A 21,624-nucleotide genomic window follows, 5' to 3' on the forward strand; every position below is an offset into this window, starting at 1 on the left:
CAAAATCCACATTTCAAAACACAGAACTTAAAATCAATGCTGGTTTTTATATGCATGAAGCTAGGAAGGAAAATCAGAGACAAATTATAAGGAATGTTTGCCCAAACCTTATGCTTAAGACAGTCTAGAAACCTGCACCAGGATACATGGGATAACTGCGACTGGACATACTGCTGCAACGTAGACACAAAATGATTAACCTGGTGCCTGCAAATTAAACGGAGCAATAATATGTTACTTTGAAGCATACATTTCAGAGCTGTTATCAAATAAAATATCAAAGCTTCAACTTGAAATCTCTTTCCCTCACCTAGCTAAAAAATAAATAAATAAATAAATAAATCCAAAAAAAAAACTGAGCAAAAGAAATCTCCCTGCTTCCCTCCCTCTCTCCTCATGTAATAACAGTACTAAGAACAACCTTATGACAATGTACTTAGTTATTCCTCCTACAGGCCCATTAAATAGATCTCTAAATTAAGACATCAGATGAACCATCCTCTGCAGTATCTCTAGTGACAAACTCCAAAGGCACCATCTAAAAACCCAATGGGAGCCATGGCCAGTCAAGAAGCCACCTGAAAACCTATGTGTGTAACAGAAATTTCTGTTGATTGCTTGGAGCAATACTCCTAGCTGTCCATCCAACAGATAACTTCTTGGGTTGTCAGATGAACCATCTATTACCCAATTTCAAATGACAAAACTCAAAGCCACCATTTCAAAATCCAATAGGAATTGTAACAGAACAAAAGATACTCAGGACCCATAAATCCTCTCCCCATGCTTATTATCAACAAAGACAGATCCAATATTTATTATCAACCAAGTAACACAAATCAACACAACCATGCAGCAAAGCAAATAATATTGGCTTTCTTTGTGAAATCCCCGAAGTAATGTCCAAGACAAATAATAACACTAGAGGTACACCCCATTCATTTTGTAGCTGGACACCAAAAAGCATAAGGAGCAGTCATGTACTGTACATGCTTAAGGACATAAGGTCCTCAAGTCTGCAAATCTCCTTCGTGTGGACATTGTTTTTGGGTGGGTGGGGAAGGGGATGGAAGCACTAAGTTGAAGCCTTGAACTATGAAGGAAAATGAGAGAACAACTATCTTTCCTTGAGGAGAAGAAGAGGATATAAAAAGTTGATGAAACATTGGTATGCAAGGATGACTTTTTTCATAAGGAGAATAAGGCAAAGGGAAACACCATGATGAACAATCACTACTGGGAGCAAGATTTCTGAAGCACAAGTAGCGACTCTGCAAAGTTCCAGGAACCACATTGAGGAAATTGGAATCAACCCCACTCCATTCTCATGAATGCAACTTACAGGAGAAGGATTTGAAAAATCAGCAGAACTTTTCAGACATAAAATTAGTTCCCTAGAGAGCATAATTTTGACGATTTTGATTTACTAGTAACTTTCTTGTTCTTAGTAGAACCGCCACAGCCCCTTATATAAATATGCATTTTTAACAATACTAAATAGTATCTCCACTCTACCTAGACCTCAATTATTTAGGGCATGTTCTCCTTTCTGTTTTCAGACTATTTTGAGTTTTCAGTTTTTCAAAACATTAAAAATGTGTTTACTTTTATATTTTCAAAAACAAGGAAAAAATTTGTAAAGAAAACTTAAAGCAATAAAAAGTTGTTTCGAGTATTTTCAGCCAAAACACTCCTAAAATCTAAAAACGCAGAAAACAACACTCCCCTCCAACCCGAGCGTCCATCTCGCAACCTCTCCATGGCAGCTATGAGAAAATAATTATGACAAAAAACCTAAGAGACTAGCCTTTCTTAGCTTGTTATTTATAATAAGCATAATGGGCCTTAAACCTATGGGCTTAATCAAATTACAAATAAAACACACACATATAATAATTATAATATATACTAATAATTCTAACACTCCCCCTCAAGCTGGAGCATAGATATCATATGCACTAAACTTGTTACAAATATATTCCACTCGAGCACCCTTTAGAGACTTGGTGAAGACATCTATAAGTTGATCATTGGAGTTAACAAACTTTGTAACAATAACACCTTCAACCAGCTTTTCTTTAACAAAGTGATAGTCGATTTCAATATGTTTAATCCGCTCATGGAACACTAGATTGGAAGCAATGTGTAAGGCAGCCTGATTATCACAAATAAGATTCATAGGAGACACTTCACAGAACTTGAGTTCCTGCAGAAGTTGTTTAAGCTAGATGAGTTCACAAGTTGCATTAGCCATAGCCTGATACTCTGCCTCTGCACTAGATCTGCTACTACATTTTGTTTTTTACTTTTCCAAGAAACCAAATTTCCTCCCACAAGAACACAATACCCAAAAGTTGACTGACGATCAGAAGTAGATCTTGCCCAATATGTATCTGCATAACAACAAATATCTGTGTGTCCCTTATCCTCATAGCGTAACCATTTACCTAGCGCTTTTTTGATATATCTCAGAATCCGGATAACAGCATCCCAATGAGAATCACATGGAGAACTAAAAAACTGGCTAACTACACTCACGGCAAAAGCAATGTTAGGACGAGTGACTGTGAGATAGTTTAACTTGCCTAAGTCTCCTATACCTTCTAGGGTCTAAATAAAGCTCCCCCTGTCCCGGAAAGAGTCGGACGTTCGGATCCATTGGGGTGTCAACTGGTTTGCAATTCACCATACCAGTTTCTTCTAAGATATCAAGTGCATACTTCCTCTGAGAAATTGAGATATCATCTCCTGATTGAGCAACTTCAATACCCAAGAAATACCGAAGTCAGCCTAGGTCTTTGGTCTGAAAGTGCTGATGTAGATGTTCCTTCAGCTTTTGTATTCTATCCTGATCACTTTCTGTGATAACAATGTCATCTACATAAACAACAAGATAGATACATAAGGAAGTAGAATGGCAATAGAAAACCGAATGATTAGCCTTACTTCGAGTGAGACCAAAGGCTTGAACCATAGTGCTAAACCTGCCAAACCACGCCCGTAGAGATTGTTTCAAACCATAGAAAGACTTCTTTAGTTTGCAAACTACATTGGACTCCTCCTGAGCAACAAAACCAAGTGGTTGCTCCATATATACCTCTTCTTGCAAATCACCATGAAGAAAGGCATTTTTAATATCAAGCTGATAGAGTGGCCAATGACCCGTAGCAGCCAGAGAGAGAAAGAGGCGAACAGAGGCCATTTTCGCAATAGGAGAGAAAGTATCGTTGTAATCCAGCCCATAGATCTGTGTAAAGCCTTTGGCAACCAAGCGGGCCTTAAGACGTTCCACCTAGCCATCAGGACCCACTTTGGGAGTGAATACCCAACTGCAACCAGTGGGAGTCTTTCCTGGTGGTAAAGACACCAAATCCCAAGTACCATTTGAATGTAAGACATCAATCTCATCTAACATAGCCTGGCGCCAACCAAGATGAGACAGAGCTTCACCTGTGGTTTTAGGAATAGAAACAGAGGAAATACTCGAAACAAAGGCACTATAAGAATGAGACAAACGGTCATAGCATTAAAAGTTATAAATAGGATGGGGATTACGAGTAGACCGTGTACCTTTGCGAAGAGTAACAGAGAGATTGTCGAGCTCAGGATCTGGGGCAGAAGGGACCACAGGCGAAGAGAGCGAGTCAGGAGAGTCCTAGGCAGGACGAATGCTAGTGCCGATAGCAGGATGAGGACGACCATGATATGTAAGAAGTGGAGGAGACGTGAAAGGTGGACCGGAAAATAGTAGGGTAGGCGCCACAAAGGAGACAGATGGACCCGAGGAGGACAGCGGAAGAAAATAAAAAGGAACAGGCAAAACTTGGTGAAGACACTGTGAATAAGCCTGAGCAACCAAAAAAAAAGACTAATGTTCAAAGAATGTGACATCAGTAGACAAAAAATAGCGATGTAGCTCATGAGAGTAACACTTATAGCCTTTTTGCAACCGGGAATAGCCGAGGAAGATACACTTGAAAGATATGGTAGCAAGCTTATCCTATCCAGGTGAAAAAGAATGCACAAAACAGATGCATCCAAAAACAAAGTGGTTGTGTAAGGAACAAAAGGGAATAAGGAATTTGCTCCTGTAACACTAAAAATGGCATGCGATTGATTAGATAACATGCAGTAAGAATAGCATCACCCAAAAATTTGGTGGGAAGATTGGCATGTAAAAGGAGTGTCTGTGCAGTCTCAATAAGATGGCGATTCTTAAGCTCAGCAACACCATTTTGTTGAGGTGTGTAAGGACAAGATGATTGATGCAGGATGCCATTAGGAGTCATAAAGGTAGTAAATGGAGAAGAAAAATACTCAAGGGCATTATCACTACGTAAGGTACGTATAGAAATTCCAAACTGTGTTTTTATTTCAGTAGTAAATGTCTGAAAAATAGAAAACAACTCGGATCGACTCTTCATAAGAAACAACCAAGTGCAACAAGAAAAATCATCAATGAAAGTAACAAAATATGAAAAACCAAGAGTAGAATTGATGCGACTGGGCTCCCATACATCAAAGTGCACAAGGGAAAAGGGAGCCTCAGCCCTATTATTGACCCGACGAGAAAAAGAATGATGAGCGTGTTTACCACACTGACACGACTCACAATTAAACAAGGACAATGATGACAAACTAGGAATTAATTTCTTCAGTTTGGAGAGGCTGGGATGACCGAGACGATAATGGAGATGATCTGGGGAAGCGGCACTAGTGCAAGCTACCGGCAAACTAGGCACAACAAGATAATAGTGATCCTGTGACTCATGCCCGACGCCAATCGTCCGCCCTGTACCTTGGTCCTTAACACATACAGAGGTAGGAGTAAAGATAACAGAATAGTTAAGGGTTTTGGTAAGTTGGCTACCTGAAATCAAATTAAAAGGACTATCAGGAATATATAAAACAAAATTTAATGACAAAGACGAGGTGGGTGTGATTTGGCCAATTCTTTTAATTGCAATTTTGGTACCATCAGCTTGGGTAACAGTAGGAAAGGTATCAGAATAGGTAAGTAAGGAGAAAAGAAGTTCATTACCACACATATGGTTAGTGGCACCAGAATCTATAATCCAAGGACTAACAGATGAGACTTGAGCAACACAAGCAATGGAATTACCAGGATGAGATGACTGGGTGGCCTGGAACTTCAGGAAGGCATCATACTTAGCTGCAAAGATAGGTACCAATTGCGAATCTGGTGGAGATTGAGCAGGAGTAGGATCGCTCTGAAATACATGAGTTGCACTGGTAGATGATATAGGTGGAGCAGCTGGCCGACCATGTTTCTTCCAGCATTTGTCCTCAAGATGACCCAATTTCTTACAAAAGGTATACTGTGGACGTGAGCGATGATTATTGTGTCCTCAATTTCCTCCAACGGTGGAAGCCTAAGACACAAAAGCTGAAGATTCGGTTGGAGGAACATCAGAAGAAGAGGACATACCATGTGCACCTGTCATATTCAACAACCTTTTGAAAGAGTCCTTCATGGTAGGGCTAGCGGAGCTGGACAAGATCTGATGCTTGATGGCGTCAAACTCCGGTTTCAGACCGGAGAAAGCAATAACCATAAAAAACTTCTCTCGTTGAGCAATCTGTTTAGTGTGGGTCGTAGTGAGAGGAAGAAGAGCATCAAATTCTTGCATGAGAGCCCGAACCTGCCCCAGATAAGATTCCGTGGACGACTCTTGCCTGAGATTCATGATATTAGAAACCACAGTATACAAACGTTGGATATCGTTTGTATAACACTCTTCAGCTTCCTTCCACACATCAACACAAGTTTCAAAGGGGCAAAAGAGCTACATGATAGAAGGATCAATAGACTGCCATAGGAGATTACATAACTGGGCATCAACTTGTTCCCATTTAGTCCGATTCGCTTCTGACACAGTTTTAGCCTTTGTGGTAAGATGATCTGCTTGGCCTTGCCCTTTGAACCACATTTTGACAGAGGCTGCCCATGAGAGATAATTGGCCGACCCTATCAACTTCATAGTGGTAATATTGGCTATCCCAAGATTGGAGACAGTAAAGGATTGGACGGCAACAAGTGGCGGTAGCGAGTCTTCGGCGATCGGCCGATCTAGGGGAGGCGAACCCGATGATGGTGGCAGTGTTATCTGATGGTGGCTAGACAATAGGGTTCTGGTATTGGGCAGTGATGGTTAGGGTTTGACGGCTAGGGTTTCAGTCGCTGGAAAAAAATACACAGCGATAGTTAGGGTTTTTTTTTTTCACTGGTGGCTTTGATACCATGTGAGAAAATAATTATGAGAAAAAAACCTAAGAGACTAGCCTCTCTTAACTTGTTATTTATAATAAGCATAATAAGCCTTAAACCTATAGGCTTAATCTAATTACAAATAAAACACACACATATAATAATTATAATATATACTCATAATTCTAACAGCAACAACCCACTTTTCTCTTCCTTCCCCTTCATTCTCACACCAAGCCATTGATCAAAGCCCTGATTCCCTCTAAACCTACTTTTCTTTGCCGAAGACTGCCTCCAAGAAGAAGAAGATGAAGCAGAAACAAAGGAGGAAGAAGACAAAGAAGATGTAGTAGCAGAAGACGAAAAAGTCGAAGTAAAAACATAGGAAAAAGAAGATGAAGAAGACAAAGCAGAAGAGCGGAATTAGATCTGGTATCCGAGAGTCCCAAAGACAAGTCTGAACCGAATGAGGGCAAGGGGAATAGAGTATGAGAAGGGAAAGCTCTAGGAAATTGTTGCATAGAGGAGAGATGAAGCTTGGAGTTTGCAGAGAGGGGGAGAAAGCTTGGAGCCCTAGGGCTCTCTTTGTGTCACATGGACATGGCTCATCAAGGGCCTCTAAAGAGTAACCAAAATTGGGCCTTACAGAAATACTCACGAACTGCATGAATCGTTTCCACAAGTTCAGTAGCAAGAGGTTGAAGTACAAAATGCATACTCATTTATATATATGTAAGATAGGGGACTGATTTCTTGTAACAGAAAAAAATATTGCAAGATTTATCAACTTTCAAATGTATATATTTTTTAATAATATATTAGCATTAAATAGTTCTAATTTACTGAATAATCAAATTCATTGAATAGAATAACATAAAAAAATTATTCTCAAAATTTCAAACATAACTCATTTTTTAATTTTTTGTTTTGAGAAATAGTTTTTCAGAATGACAAACTAAACACGTTTTCAATTTTCTGAAAATAGACTACCAATATAGAAAATTGAAAATGAATTCAAAACTCAAAACTGAAAATTGAAATGCAAAGAGAACGGGCCCTTACATTTTCAAGTCATCCAAAGAAATGATCAATCTAGATAAGTCAGATAGATTGTTTAAAAAGAATGTAAGATTATAGAGGATGCTACTCGAAGAATCATCCAAGATAGTTATAGTAGAAAATTGCATCTGGCATTTTTTGCAACCTTAAAATCTAGCAAAAGTTAAAAGCAAAGTTTTATAAGATAACTATAACACCATCTTTGCTATATCGCTCAACATGTTGGCAATTAAACTCCAACATATGAAGACTATAAATATTAACTGAGGTGAGAATGTTACAATGGATGTGCAACCATACAAAAGATTATACAAAAGGGAAAAATGCACTATGCATGCCTGAGGTTTGCCCTAAATGCTGGTGGCACCCCTAAGGTTCTCAAGATGGCAATTACCTCCCTTAACTTTACAAAACTTATCACGCTAAAAACCCCTTACCATTACTCAACCCCAGCTAAATTTTCAAAAATTCCCAAACTATCCTCATTCTTCCTTTCTCTCCCCTTCTTCCTTCTTGACAATGGCAGCAACAACAAGTTCCCTCCCTCCCTCCTTCTGCATTTTCCAACAAAAAAACACCACAAAACTAGAAAGAGGATCGGGCACATGGAAACCTATACCAAATCACCATTGTTGAAGTCATTAGCTAATCTTGGAAAATGGACAAAGAAATAACTGTCACATTCCCAAGGGCTTATTAGTAATAGTAGATTACATGTATTTGCTATTTGCTAGGTGTTGTACTTTTCAGCTAGACAACCTATAAATAGGCTAGAGTATGTAGAGAATGGTATTATTGTGAAATGATATATTGAATTCAAACTTCCCTCCTCTCTCTCTCTCTCTCTCTCTCTCTCGTATTCTTCTCGACTATTAATTTCTGATGATACTTAGCAGTTGCTTCCCAACGCTTCTCAGCGAGTAATTTCCAGTTGAGAATCTCTCTCTCATATTCTTCTTGACTATTAATTTCTGAGGTACTTAGTAGTTGCTTCCCAACGCTTCTCAGCGAGTAATTTCCAATCGATCCTCGACTGTGAGTCAAGCGATCTATAAGCAACCTTCAGGCTTGGGATAAATTTAGGTGGGGGCAAATTACTATCAAGAAGAATGAGCCGCAATCAAAAAAGGACTCGAGGAAGAATGCGTTGCAACAAGAAAAGAATTCCTAGAAGGATGCAATCAACTCATTGACCTCAAACGCAAGCTACATGACTTACTAATTCTGTTTTCACAGAAGTTCCAAGTTAGTATTCTAGCTGAATGTTTTTTACAGGGAACATTCTGATTCCTTAAAAAGAAAAGTTTCGAAAGGTAGTTTGTCTATTCAGAATTTTTCTATTGTAGCTAAGGAAAGACCTGAATTGGAGCAGACAATTCAAGATGACAAAGAAGGAATGGCAACTATTAGAGACGTTATTGAGGCTCCATTGGGGAAGAAATTTGTTGAAATGAATTTGGTTACAATTGTTAATAAACTAGAGAAAGAGCTAATAAATCAAGATGTGCCAATTGAGAGGTTACAGGAGAAAAATGAGGAATTATTCGATGAATAGACAAAGGAAGCAAAGCCCAATGCAGTACCCTGGGTGCCTAGTCCAATATCTGAAGAATTGGCTAATATTTAGGAATGGAACCTTGGGAGGCTTGGTCCTGCAAATGAAGGTTCTAGGCATGCTGCTCCCTTGCTCTTGGCTTCGAAAAGGGCTAATGAGTCCATGACTTTGGTTAAATCAGGCATCAAGATGACGACGACAATTCCAATAGGAAAATATCTCATTGTTGTTATGAATATGTTTTATCCCGAGCATACTGATAGTCTTGCGGTCATTTCAGTTAGAGTAGACCAATTTTTGGTCTTGGTCCTAACAAAGGAAGAGCAAGAGAACAAGAACGTAAAAGAAAAGAGGAAAAAGCCTAGAAGGAGAAAGAAAGAAAGAAGAATAAAACAGATAGAGAAAGTTGGGATTGAATGAATAATAGTGGTCAATCAAATAGGATTGGCATTGTACTTTGCTGCTTTACCGCTGTACCTTTCATCTAGCCAGTCAAGAAATAGGCTAGAGTATGTAGAGAATGGGATTATTGTGAAATGATATATTGAATTCAGACTTCCCTCTTTACGTTTCTCTTTTTTGTAATAAGTAAGCGCAGATATGTTATTAATGTCCTTACATCTCTCTCTCTCTCCACCTTTATTCTCCCCACTCTCTCTCGTTTTCTTCTCAATTTCCTTTCTAAGCCCTAGCCCAACCCTAGGGTGTGACAATAACTCTGAATTAATCACCAAAATATTGTATCGTCTTTACAACATCTTGACATAAGCCACCTTCTTCACCCAATTTACACTTGATTATTTACATTTGTGTTGCAATAGCAGGCAATTAGGCTAATTTGAAAGGGTAGAAAAAGACACCCCACCTCTTGGCAATCCTCTAATTTATAACATTGGTATTTACAGATTATGAGTCTAGAGAAGGAAACTATATACAAGGAAATAATCTTCTAATTACAGCCTATATACAAGATATAACTTCCAATCAAAATTGTTGTCTTCCTTGATTTCCTCCATAGAATCAGTCTTCCACAATCCTGTACCAGTTGTAAGCAAAATTGTTCACTTACAGTTGTAACAATTGTATGTAGTAATATGAGACTTCCAACACTGCCCCTGAAGGTGGTGTATCAATGTCCTTCATGCCCATCTTGTAGATTATGGAAAGGAAGTCCTTGCCATGTAATGCTTTAGTGAAAGTGTCCACCAATGGATGCTTAAACTGAACAAATGGGATGCATAACTGGCCATTAGTGACCTTCTCCTTTATAAAATGTTGATCAATCCCTATATTTTGGTTCTATCATGTTGAACAGGGTTACCAGCAATGTTTATTGCAACTTTACTCTCACTGTACAATAATAGTTGCCTTTTTCTATAAAAATCCAGTTCTTCCATGACTTTATTCACCCATAATAGCTCACATATATCTAGGGCCATTGCCCTATACTTAACTTCAGCACTAGATCTAGCTGATTGTTTTTTACTTCTCTTTGTAACTAAGTTACCTCCAACAAAGGTGCAGAAGCCTGAGGTTGACCTTCTATCATCTAGGGAACCAACCCAATCTGCATCTGTATACCCCTCAATGTTCAAATGGCTTTGATTAGAAAACAATAGACCTTTCCAAGGAGCTATTTTTAGATATCTTAAGATTCTGTTTATAGCTTCCATGTGAACAAATTCAGGATTCTGCATAAATTGACTCACAACTCCAACAGCATAAGCAATATTATGTCCAGTATGAGACAAGTATATTAGTTTCCCCCAACTAATATTTGATACTTGCCTTTATCCACAATTTCACCTTCATCATCCTTGAGCCAGTGGTTGACTTCAATAGGAGAACCAACTAGCCTACACCCTAACATACCAGTTTCTTCCAGTAGATCTAGGGCATACTTTCTTTGGGAAATAAACATGCCTTGTTTGATCTAGCAACTTCAATTCCCCAAAAATATCTCAGCTTACCAAGATCTTTGATTTCAAATTCTTCTCCCAAATATTTTTTCAATTGTTGTATCCCATCAGTCATTTCCTGTCACCACTGTGTCATCAACATACACAATGAGAACAGTTATCTTGTTTCCTTCCCTCTTAAAGAACATAGTATGATCGGCATTGCTTTGCTGATATCCGAATCTGATCACAGCCTTACTAAATCTCTCAAACCAGGCTTTACGAGACTGTTTTAGACATTACAATGCCTTCTCTAATCTGCAGACCTTCCCAAGTTTTTCTGGATTGTTGAAAGCTAGTGGAACCTCCATACACACTTCCTCTTCCAATTATCCATATAAAAAGGCATTTTTGACATCAAGTTGGTGTAAATCCCAGACCAATATGGCTGCACAGGACAGTAGGATTCGCATTGTGTTCATCTTTGCCACCAGTGCAAAGGTCTACACATAGTCCACTCCGTAGGTTTGAGTGAACCCTTTAGCCACCAATCTTGTCTTATATCTTTCTACTGTCACATCAGCTTTATATTTAACTGTAAGTATCCACTTACAGCCTATTAGCTTTTTTACCAACTAGCAGTACAGTGAGTTCCCACGTTTTATTTTTCACCAAGGCTCTCATTTCCTCCACCATAGCATCTCCCCATTGTGGCTCGTTTATAGCTTGTTTCCAGATAACAGGAATCTTGTAACCTTTCTTTCTTACCATCTGAATCTGAATCATAATCATCAACTACACCTTATCCCAACTAAGTTCACATCCATAATGTCAATTGACTTCTAAAAGTCACATTGACTACTATCTGAATCTGGATGCTTGGACTTTTTCAATTATGGCATCCCAGACTCCTGAAGGTAGCCCAAAAATACACATGTGGCTTGCAACAATTCCACATCCTAAAGACAAAGTAGGCATCCACCAGCCATTTTGATTGTTCAAAGACTAAGCATATAGGTATTAAATTGAATCACAAAAGGATATAGAAAAGGCACGCAAAGTCCTCAAGAGTACAATAAAACAACAAAGAAATATATGCAACAATTCTTTAACAATTGGCAATTAGGGATGCCTTCTCCTGTTCCTAGAAGTCTTGGCAAATATCCAATAACTGCTGGCTGAGAACAAAAATAACTGTCTTATACAGATTCAACAAGGATCAAAAATGCATGTGTGCCATCAGCGTGAACCACACAACCAAGATATATGACAACTGTAGCACCTTGAGAGTTGATTCATCAACTAAAATCAAGTGCAATTAAAAGGAAAGAATTATGCTACAGGCTTAAAAATGTCATCATGGATGCACGGCATAAGATAAAACATTCTCAGAGCAAATTATGCAGCATACCTCAATCTTACTAAGATGTTGAAATGACGCATTTCAGGTTTGCGTACTTCAGAATGGCGATTTTGATTTGTCAAATGCAGTAGATCCTGTTAATCAACATTTGCAGCATATTCAAAATCATGTACAACTATTCAATGTGACAAAACTTCCATGAGATAGTTTACCTAAATTTTGAAGTTTAGAGATAAAACTTCAGGAAAAGAATGACAAGAAGAATTATCATATGATAAAAGCACAAATGCACTTCTGTACTCAGAGCACATGCAGAGGGCATGATGGAATAGTTAATTGGCAATGTTCCATTATTTGACTAGGCTAGTGAATACAACAAACTATATCCAGTTATGCCTTCCAAGGTAGTTGAAATTATTTGAAGTTTATTAAATTTAAGCAAAAGTACAAGGTACTTCGAAATACATTAGCACCTGAGCTCTTAATTTCAAAATAGCGAGCTTCATTTTGCCATATGAAGATGGTGTTGAAACTTCATTTCATCATTACTCCGCCAGGGAATGTTATCCACTGCCGGTCCCAATCTCGGATAAAGGAGGAGAGTTGCGTTAGGTAGCCGACAGCCAGCGTAAAACTTAGTCGGATCCAAATATGAATTCTAGACAAACTATCTGTTGGGGTGTAACCCACATAGAAGTCTAGAATTCATGTAGCCGACCCCACATAGTGGGATAAAGGCTGGATATGTTGTTGTTGTTGTTGAATGGAAGAAAAAACAGGCAAGAAGAAAGATTGTGGGGTGCTAGCTAATAAATTCACATCTAGAACTTGGCACACTATGAAAGAAAAGGACAATAGCTAGGTTAAAATGCACTCAATTTTTTACTAGAAAATTGTAAAAGAATCAAACTAGTAGTCAATCTGATATAGCAACAAAACAAGCCTTGATTCCACTAAGTGTGATTGGGTTCATTAATTCTAAATCTCCAAACATTTTTATCCATAGCCATATCCTTTGTAGGACCATTATATCCCATGTTATTTTTAAAGGCTTGCCATCAAATTTTCTTGGGTCTACCTCTCCCTCTCCCTCTTGTTCTATAAACTTCTTCCATTTCATCCACTTGCCTTACAAGAATGTCTATTGGTATTTTTCTCACATATCCAAACTATTTTAACCATGCCTCCTACATCTTGTCTCTAATAGATGCCACTAAAAGCTTATAAAGTATGATTTAATTACTCATTTTGTCGTTTTTTATATAGTTGCATGTCTTTTGTAACGCTCCCATCTCAATTACACTCATATTTTGTACACGTTGGCACTTAACTACCAACATTCTAAGCCATAAAAAAAGATGGTCTTATAGTCTTTCAATAAAACTCCTCTTTTAGCTTTAAAGGGATTTTACGATCACATAAAATATAGGGTAGACTTTGTAATGCCCCATATAAAACTTCCCTTTTAGCTTTAAAGGGATTTTATGATTGTATAAAATATAGGGCAGACTTTGTAAGATCTGATATCTGAATGATGTGAGTTTTTAGGATAAAGAGGTCAATTGTTGGCTTGATATGTTGATTTGATCCTGCTGTGAGGATGTAAAATCAAAACTGTTGAGTGAGAAGCTTATGCTGTCAAAAGATAGCAAATTGTCGATAGGAAAAGGAGGCATTTGAAAGATTTAAAGAACTGTCAACATACAAGAAAGAGACATTGAAAGAAGCTTTTAAATGTGGACAGTTTTGGTCAACCAGTCAAAAGTTAGATGAGGATTTCGATAAGTTGTTGAGTTGTGATGACTTTACTTGTTGAATGCTGTATTTATTGTAGCTGATTAGCTGATTTAAAGGCTGATATATAGCTGATTTGATAGACTGATTTATAGGTTGATTTGACAGGCTGTATTCAGGCATAATTCCTTGCCTAATTTTCTTCTTTAAATATGTTCCACATTATTATAAATATAAGAATAAAACTCAGACTCTTGCTCTCAGGCATTCAACCAATTCTCTCCTCACATGGTATCAGAGCAAGTGTGAGAAAATTCTTTCCCGCTGTGTTATCCCTCCAACGGTGCCTTTCTTCTCTTTCCCACTGTGCTATCCCTCTTGCGGTGCCTTTCTTCTCTTTCCCACTGTGCTATCCCTCTTGCGGTGCCTTTCTTCTCTTTCCTGTTGTGCTCCACCAACCGTGCTTCCCTCTTGAGAATCTTAATTCCAGTGTGCATCCAGAGAACTTCACATGCACTCCACGTGCCATCACATCCTTCACTGGACAACACCAAACCTTCCAGTCTGATCTCTCATTATGACATCCACAACAGTTACTTCTGACATGGCAACAAATTCCCCCACTTTTACCTCTGTTTGTATTACCCCTATCATTACTTCTGAAAAATTATTGGGTGCTGCTAATTATCTATCATGGGCTGCTACTGTTGAGTTGTGGTTCATAGGCCAGCGACATGAAGATCACTTGACTAGCACGCTGAAAATATACCTGCTGATGCAGTGTCCAAAAGGGAAGAAGAATGAAGCTTAATTATGTGGAGCTCTCTCGCATTCTATTAACCACTCACTTGCAGTCCAATACCGGGTGTAAAAAACCTGTTCTTATGTTTGGGAGAAAGCCTAAAAATTATATACCAATGATGTCTCTTGTTTCTATACAATTGTCTCCAACATGATTACCTTGAAGAAGCAGGACATGGATAAGCAAACCTATAGGTAATCTTGAAACTTTTATGCAGGAATTCAATGAAATGATGCTTGTCTCTCCACCAGTGCAGAGGGAAAATTAGCACAAAGGGGGAAGCTATTTATGGTTCTAGCACTCTTTGGTTTACCCAGAGCTTAAGCCTGGTTGAAATCAAATTTTAGCTAGTTCCCTCATTCAGACCTTTGATGATGTATCCTCACAGCTACTCTATCTGCACATGTTGTCCCTCTAACTAAGACCACTTCTGTCAACTCCTCTGTTCTAGCATCTCCAACAAATGATAGACGAGGTTGTGGGGGTGGTTGTGGCAGAAAGTGCAATCGTGGCCCTCATCCTCAATGTACTTATTGCAACAAAATTGGTCAAACTAAAGAACGGTGTTATTCCTTACATGAGAGACCTCCACGTACTACAAGTGTCGCTCACACTGAGGGATATGGTTCTGAATCATCAAGAAGTCATACCCCTAATACAATGTCCATATCAGCAGCTGATTATAATGCATTTCCACAATTTCTCCCTCCAATTCTGCTCTCTCTTCCCTAAATTCTTCTCAATTTCCTTTCTAAACCCTAGCTCAACCCTAGGGTGTGACACATGGGTACTTGACTCTAGTGCCTTTGACCACATCCATGGTAATAAAAACCTTTTCTCTTCTATTCTCTCTTCCTTCATTATCCTTAAACTTCGTACTCTTTGTTCCTAATAGTGTTATTAAAGATACACTTAGGTACAAGGCGCACGTTTGGTGCCTGGAAAGCTACTAGGCAGCGTAGACCAACCAAGTGCACCTAGGCCCTCAGGAGAAGCCTTGAGCTTAGGCGCGCCTGGCTTTTTTTTAACTATTTTTACTGTTTAAGTGTTTATTGCAATAATTGTAGTAGTCGTTAGTTGTTAACTAGCTAGGGGGTTAAGAGGTTAGGGAGTTAACTAACTATGCAGCAGCTTTTGTTTTGTTGTTATGTTAGCTAGTTGTGCTGTTACAATGTTATACTTGTTATGGTTGCAAGTGGATCTATAAGAATCCTACGACAATAAGAGGAAGTCATCATTGATAATAATAACAAGCTCCTTACTTTCAATCCTCTCTCTGATCTTCCTCTCATTCTTTCTCCCTTCCCTCATTCTATCTGTTTCTTCCTAAAATCATATCTTCGTTATCGGAATTCAACTCGAATTCCCTCAATTGCCTAGCCCTCAATCTAAGTGCTTGACATAACTAAATACTAATTGGAATTGGTATTTAGTTATTGGAATCGGCACTTTCTTTATTGTTTTAATTTTTAATAGAATCCTAATAGAAAAGGAAACTTTTCAGATTCCAATTTCAATTATAACTAAATACTAATTGGAATTGGTATTTTGTTTATTGCTGTAATTTTAGATGAAACTTTTTAGATTTCAATTCCAATTATAACTAAATACTAATCGGAATTGGTATTTTGTTTAATGTTGTGATTTTTAATAGAATCCTGTGTTGAAGACACTAAGGCAGCCGATCAATTGTAGTTGTCTTTATATTGTTTATCATTCTGTATGTTGTGTTTGTAATTGGTTGAGTGTATTATTAGGTTGTGGCTTCGGTTGTAGAGGATTGCCATTTATATTTGTAGTTGCGGTAGTTAAGGCTATATATATAACGTAGCCTTTCTATTGTAATTGTATTGAGAATTATTCTGATATTCTCAATCAAAGTTTGGACGAGGTTCTATTTCTCTCTCTTGAGTTCTCTCTCGAACTTTCATTTACGTTCTATTACATAGTATCAGAGCCAACGCGACTAGCATCCATGGCCTCTCGTGATTCAACCTCGTCTACTTCCTCCTTGTCCTCTACTGCTTTGTCAGATTTTGCTTCTGTCACTAAAGCCTTTAGTTTCATCCCTACGAAACTTGTTTCGAATAATTACCTATATTGGAAGGCATAGGTCCTAGCCACAGTTAGGGCTTTTGATATGCTACCATTCATAAACGAGATAGATCTTCCACTGAAATGCATTCAATTGGAAGAGAATGAGCCAATTGTCAATCCTGATTTTCTAAATTGGATGTGATCAGATCAACTTCTGCTAGGGTGGCTATTTTCGACTATAAACAAGGACGTAATTGGTTAAGTTATACATTGTGAGTCTGCAATAGAGGTATGGTCTACACTTGACAGTTTGTTTTCTCGTCAAACAGTTGCTTGTTCATTTTAGTTAAAACAACAACTTTGATCTATTAAGAAATGTGATATGACTGTGAATGATTATGTTTTACAAGTCAAAACTATTAATCATGTGAGTCTTATCAACTTGGAAAACAGTCTCGCACTTCTTTTCCAAAGCGTGTCAATAATCGAGTTGTGTCCCCGTTTGCTTTAGTTCATTCTGATGTCTGAGGTCCTAGTCGTGTCGTGTCTGTTTTGGGTTTTCAATATTTTGTAACGTTTATCGACGATTATTCTAGTTGCACATAGTTATATTTAATGAAAAATCGTTCTAAGTTATTCTCAATTTTTGAATCCTTTTGTGCTGAAATCAAAACGCAATTTCATACCTCTGTCCAAGTATTGCGCAGTGACAATGCCCCTGAATCTTTTTCTATTCCCTTTACTACTTTTATGTCTTCTCAGGGGATCTTGCATCAGTCATCTTGTGCATATACACTATAGCAGAATGGAGTTGCTGAGCGTAAAAACAGACATTTGCCCTCATCGGTTCTTCAGCACCAGATTCCTCACTCTCTATTGTTTCCTGATCAACCATTATATATTCTTCCTCCACGTGTCTTTGGTTGCATCTGTTTTGTCCATAATCTGTCTCCCAGTCATGATAAATTGTCTGCCCGGTCCATCAAGTGCATTTTTCTTGGTTACTCTCGCCTTCAAAAGGGTTATCGGTGTTATTCTCCTGACACTCGCCACTATTTTCTTTCGGCAGATGTTACCTTTTTTGAGTCGTCTCCTTTCTACTCTTCGCCTCATTCCGAGTGTCAACCCATTTCTGAGGCCATCCCTCTTCTCGCGAGTCCTCTTGCTCCTATTCTCTCTGTTCCTTCTTCTACCCCATTGCAGGTTTATCATCGGCGTCATCAACCTCGGTCTCCTCCCAGTGGAGATGTTGCTCTTGCACCTTCTCCCGCATCTCCTACTACTTCAGCGACTCCTACTGCCTCACATCCTGCTCCAGTCTCTCCACCTGTCGCGGTCTTGCCTTCTGAGGATTTGCTTCCTATTGCCCTTCGGAAAGGTACCTGTTCTTATCGCAATCCTCACCCCATTTATAATTTTCTTAGCTATCACTGTCTTTCGTCTCCTTTTTGTGCTTTTGTGTCTTCCTTATCCTCTATTTCAGTACCTAAGACTGTTAGTGAGGCACTTTCTAATCCGGGGTGACGACAAGCAATGGTGGATGAGATGACTGCTTTGCATTCCAATGGTACTTGGGATTTGGTTCCTTTACCCCCAGGGAAATCTCTTGTCGACTGTCGGTGGATCTATACTGTCAAGGTGGGTCCTGATGGGCAAGTTGATCGCCTCAAGGCTTGTTTGGTTGCCAAAGGGTATACTCAGGTTTATGGCCTTGACTATGGTGACACTTTTTCCCCTGTTGCTAAGATGTCATCTGTGAGTTTGTTTCTCTCTATAACAGCTATGCGTCACTGGCCGTTGTATCAACTGGACATTAAGAATGCCTTCTTACATGGTGAGCATCAGGAGGAGATTTATATAGAGCAACCTCCTGGGTTTGTTGCTCAAGGGGAGTCTGGGCAGGTTTGTAAAATCCGTTGCTCACTATATGGGTTGAAGCAGTCTCCTCAAGTCTGGTTTGGTCGTTTCAATGCTGTCATTCAAGACTTTGGTATGACTCGTAGGTAGTCTGATCATTCAGTTTTTTATAAACACACATCACAAGGGAGGTGTATATATTTGGTTGTCTATGTGGATGATATTGTTATTACCGGTGATGATCAGGATGGTATTATTCAGTTGAAGAAACATCTTTTCCATCATTTTCAGACTAAGGACTTGGGGTTACTTAAATACTTTCTTGGCATAAAAGTTGCTCAGTCCAATTGTGGTATTGTTATCTCTCAACGGAAGTATGTGTTAGATATTCTGGAAGAAACTGGGATGCTTGATTGTAAACCTATAAATTCTCCTATGGACCCTAATGTAAAGCTCTTACCAGGACAGAGGGAGCCTCTTGCTGATCCTGGAAGATACCACAGGCTAGTCAGAAAACTTAATTATCTCACTATCACTCGCCCAGTTATTTCTTTCTCAGTCAGTGTTATCAGTCAGTTTTTACGGTCTCCTTGTGATAGCCACTGGGATGCGGTAGTCCGGATTCTCAGGTATATTAAGGGAGCTCCAAGTAGAGGACTATTGTATAAGGACAGAGACCATACTCGAGTAGTTGGATATTCTGATGTTGATTGGGCAGGTTCTCTTTCTGACAGACGGTCTACTTTAGGATATTGTGTTCTGGTTGGAGGAAACCTAGTATCTTGGAAAAGTAAGAAGCAAGAGGTTGTTGCTAGGTCGAGTGCCGAAGCAGAATATCGTGCTATGGCCTTGGCAATGTGTGAATTTATCTAGTTAAAACAATTGCTTTAGGAGCTCAAGTTTGGGGAGATACCACAAATGAGATTAATTTGCGACAATCAAGCTGCATTACATATTACTTCCAATCCAGTCTTTTATGAGAGAACCAAACATATCGAGATAGATTGTTACTTCATTCGAGAGAAGATTTTATCTGGCTGTATTACCACAGATTTTGTCAATTCCAATGACCAATTAGCAGATGTCTTCACTAAGTCTCTCAGGGGTCCTCGAATTGAGTATATTTGTAGCAAACTTGGCGCATATGATATATATGGTCCAACTTGAGAGGGAGTGTTGAGTTATATGGTTATAGTCTAGGGTTAATCCTATGATAGAGCCCATGGCCCATGGCCCATTGTATTTGTATATATATATATAGGTGTATAGTCTATGGATTGAATAAAGTGGTTATATACATATTAAAAGCTAGGTTTATTTCCTAAGCTTCACAATAATGACAGGTTTTACTGCCAGCAAGAGCTCATAGAAGTACCGACTATTGGCAAAAACTCATTGGAAGTAAAAGGAAAAAAAAAAAGAAAAGAGGGCACCAGTCAGTTGCTCAAAAGCATTTAGTGCATAAACCACAAACTATTATTATCAGAAAACTTCAATCAATAATCTAACTACAGAACACAGCAATGAAAATAATAAATATAGTTCTGATTCCAGTAAGAGCTCATAGAAGCATCTGTCATTGGCAAAAAACTTTCATTTGTGCATTCAATTATTTTATTTCCCATTTGCGCAAAAGTGGACTCCCTTTGTCATTTTTTGGTTCAGCATTTTGTGTTGGCTTAATCCAACCAATTGTCCTTGATGTGGTAAACTTGGGGAGGACACGAGATATTTACAGCAGAAGCGGTCCCCATACTTAAACTCAAAGACTGCACTTTGTATCTTTTATATAGTAGGTCTACATGTATAGCCCATAGCCCTCTTTTTCTTTTTCTTTTTTTACTTTTTGTGTTTTCTAGATCTTTCCCGAGTAATTGCTCTAAAAGGGCAGCATCCCTTTTGTGTCCTTATTTTACCCTTGCTTATGAAATAAAAAATATCGTATGCCCATGACAAGTGTTGAGATAATATAATAGCATGCCGATAGGAATCAATACCTTAAATGAGCACCATATGTCACTTAATGAGAAAGCAGCAAGCTTGACTCGAATTAGAAAATTAAATATCTGTGCATATATTTCCAATGCACCAGGGGTTAAAATGATGCTGACTGGCCAATCCACTCTGTAACCCAGACCTAAAAGATCAAATGAATTGACTCCTGCCATACATGCAACAAATTGGATGAAGAAACACCAAGCCAAACCCACAAAGAAAGAAAATAAATAAAGGAGGAAACCAAACAAACAAACAGAGCTTGTTGCAACTACAACAGGAGTTACCTATTCTACATGTTGACAAAGGCATCATTCTGTTTCCCTGTCTCTTCATGTAAACAAACAATCGATCCTTAAAAGGATCTCTTTCACATGAAGACCTCTGAACCGATAGCTCAAGTAACCCCTGAATTTCTGATACTTTCATATCTGCCTCTGTTAGATACAATTTCTGGTTTCAAGATGCAAAAAAGAAAAATCAAAATGGAATATGGTTTCATCAAACCAAATAAAACAAAGGGAGAATATATTAAAATGACTAGTCAAACAAAATACACGATGCCAAAGAGACATGATAAACAAATCTGCCCAGTCCGCTAATTCCATGAAATGATACCGCCGCAATGCCAGCAAATGTTCTTGCAAAGCAAATCCTTCTTCAAGTAATTTAATTGTCAACTTGCTCACATACCAATACCTAGTGTTATTAAGGAAGAGAAAAACTAGTACAAACTGTGTCAACTACAATAATTTGATCATCAAAACAACAATGTTTTAACTGCAAATAAATATATTTACAGAAAATAAGGCAAACAAGCAAGAACCATTTTTAATGTGAAGAAAAAGGACACAAAAAAGCAGAGAGATAAGTGGGCTTCAGTGGTCTGGAAGTCCAACCTTATCCCCAAGCATGCCTTCATTTTGTGGCTGTGTGCCAAGGTGAAAATCCTCACGAAGGATAAGCTTTTGTTCCTTGATATTGATCGCCTATGCCCTATGTGTGGTGACGCTGATGAGTCCATGGGTCATCTTTTCCTTCAGTGTCGGATCAGCACAGTCATATGGAGCTCAATTAGGACTTGGCTAGGCCTTG

At 38.5% G+C, this 21,624-nt stretch overlaps 1 protein-coding gene across 1 annotated transcript in view; it reads right to left on the reverse strand.

The window, feature by feature from the left end:
* LOC127801680 (uncharacterized) overlaps window positions 1–21,624 on the reverse strand; it is an 87,912-nt gene that overhangs the window by 15,162 nt on the left and 51,126 nt on the right. The window contains exons 7-11 of the mRNA XM_052337016.1: window positions 21,087–21,228; window positions 20,817–20,982; window positions 20,532–20,695; window positions 12,153–12,238; window positions 108–207 (exon numbers count right to left, since the gene is read on the reverse strand). Coding sequence (XP_052192976.1) covers window positions 108–207; window positions 12,153–12,238; window positions 20,532–20,695; window positions 20,817–20,982; window positions 21,087–21,228 — 658 coding nt within the window. The remainder of the gene's footprint in view (window positions 1–107; window positions 208–12,152; window positions 12,239–20,531; window positions 20,696–20,816; window positions 20,983–21,086; window positions 21,229–21,624) is intronic.

Source organism: Diospyros lotus, chromosome 1 (assembly GCF_014633365.1).
Source record: "Diospyros lotus cultivar Yz01 chromosome 1, ASM1463336v1, whole genome shotgun sequence".
In the NCBI taxonomy this organism is placed as follows: Eukaryota; Viridiplantae; Streptophyta; class Magnoliopsida; order Ericales; family Ebenaceae; genus Diospyros; species Diospyros lotus.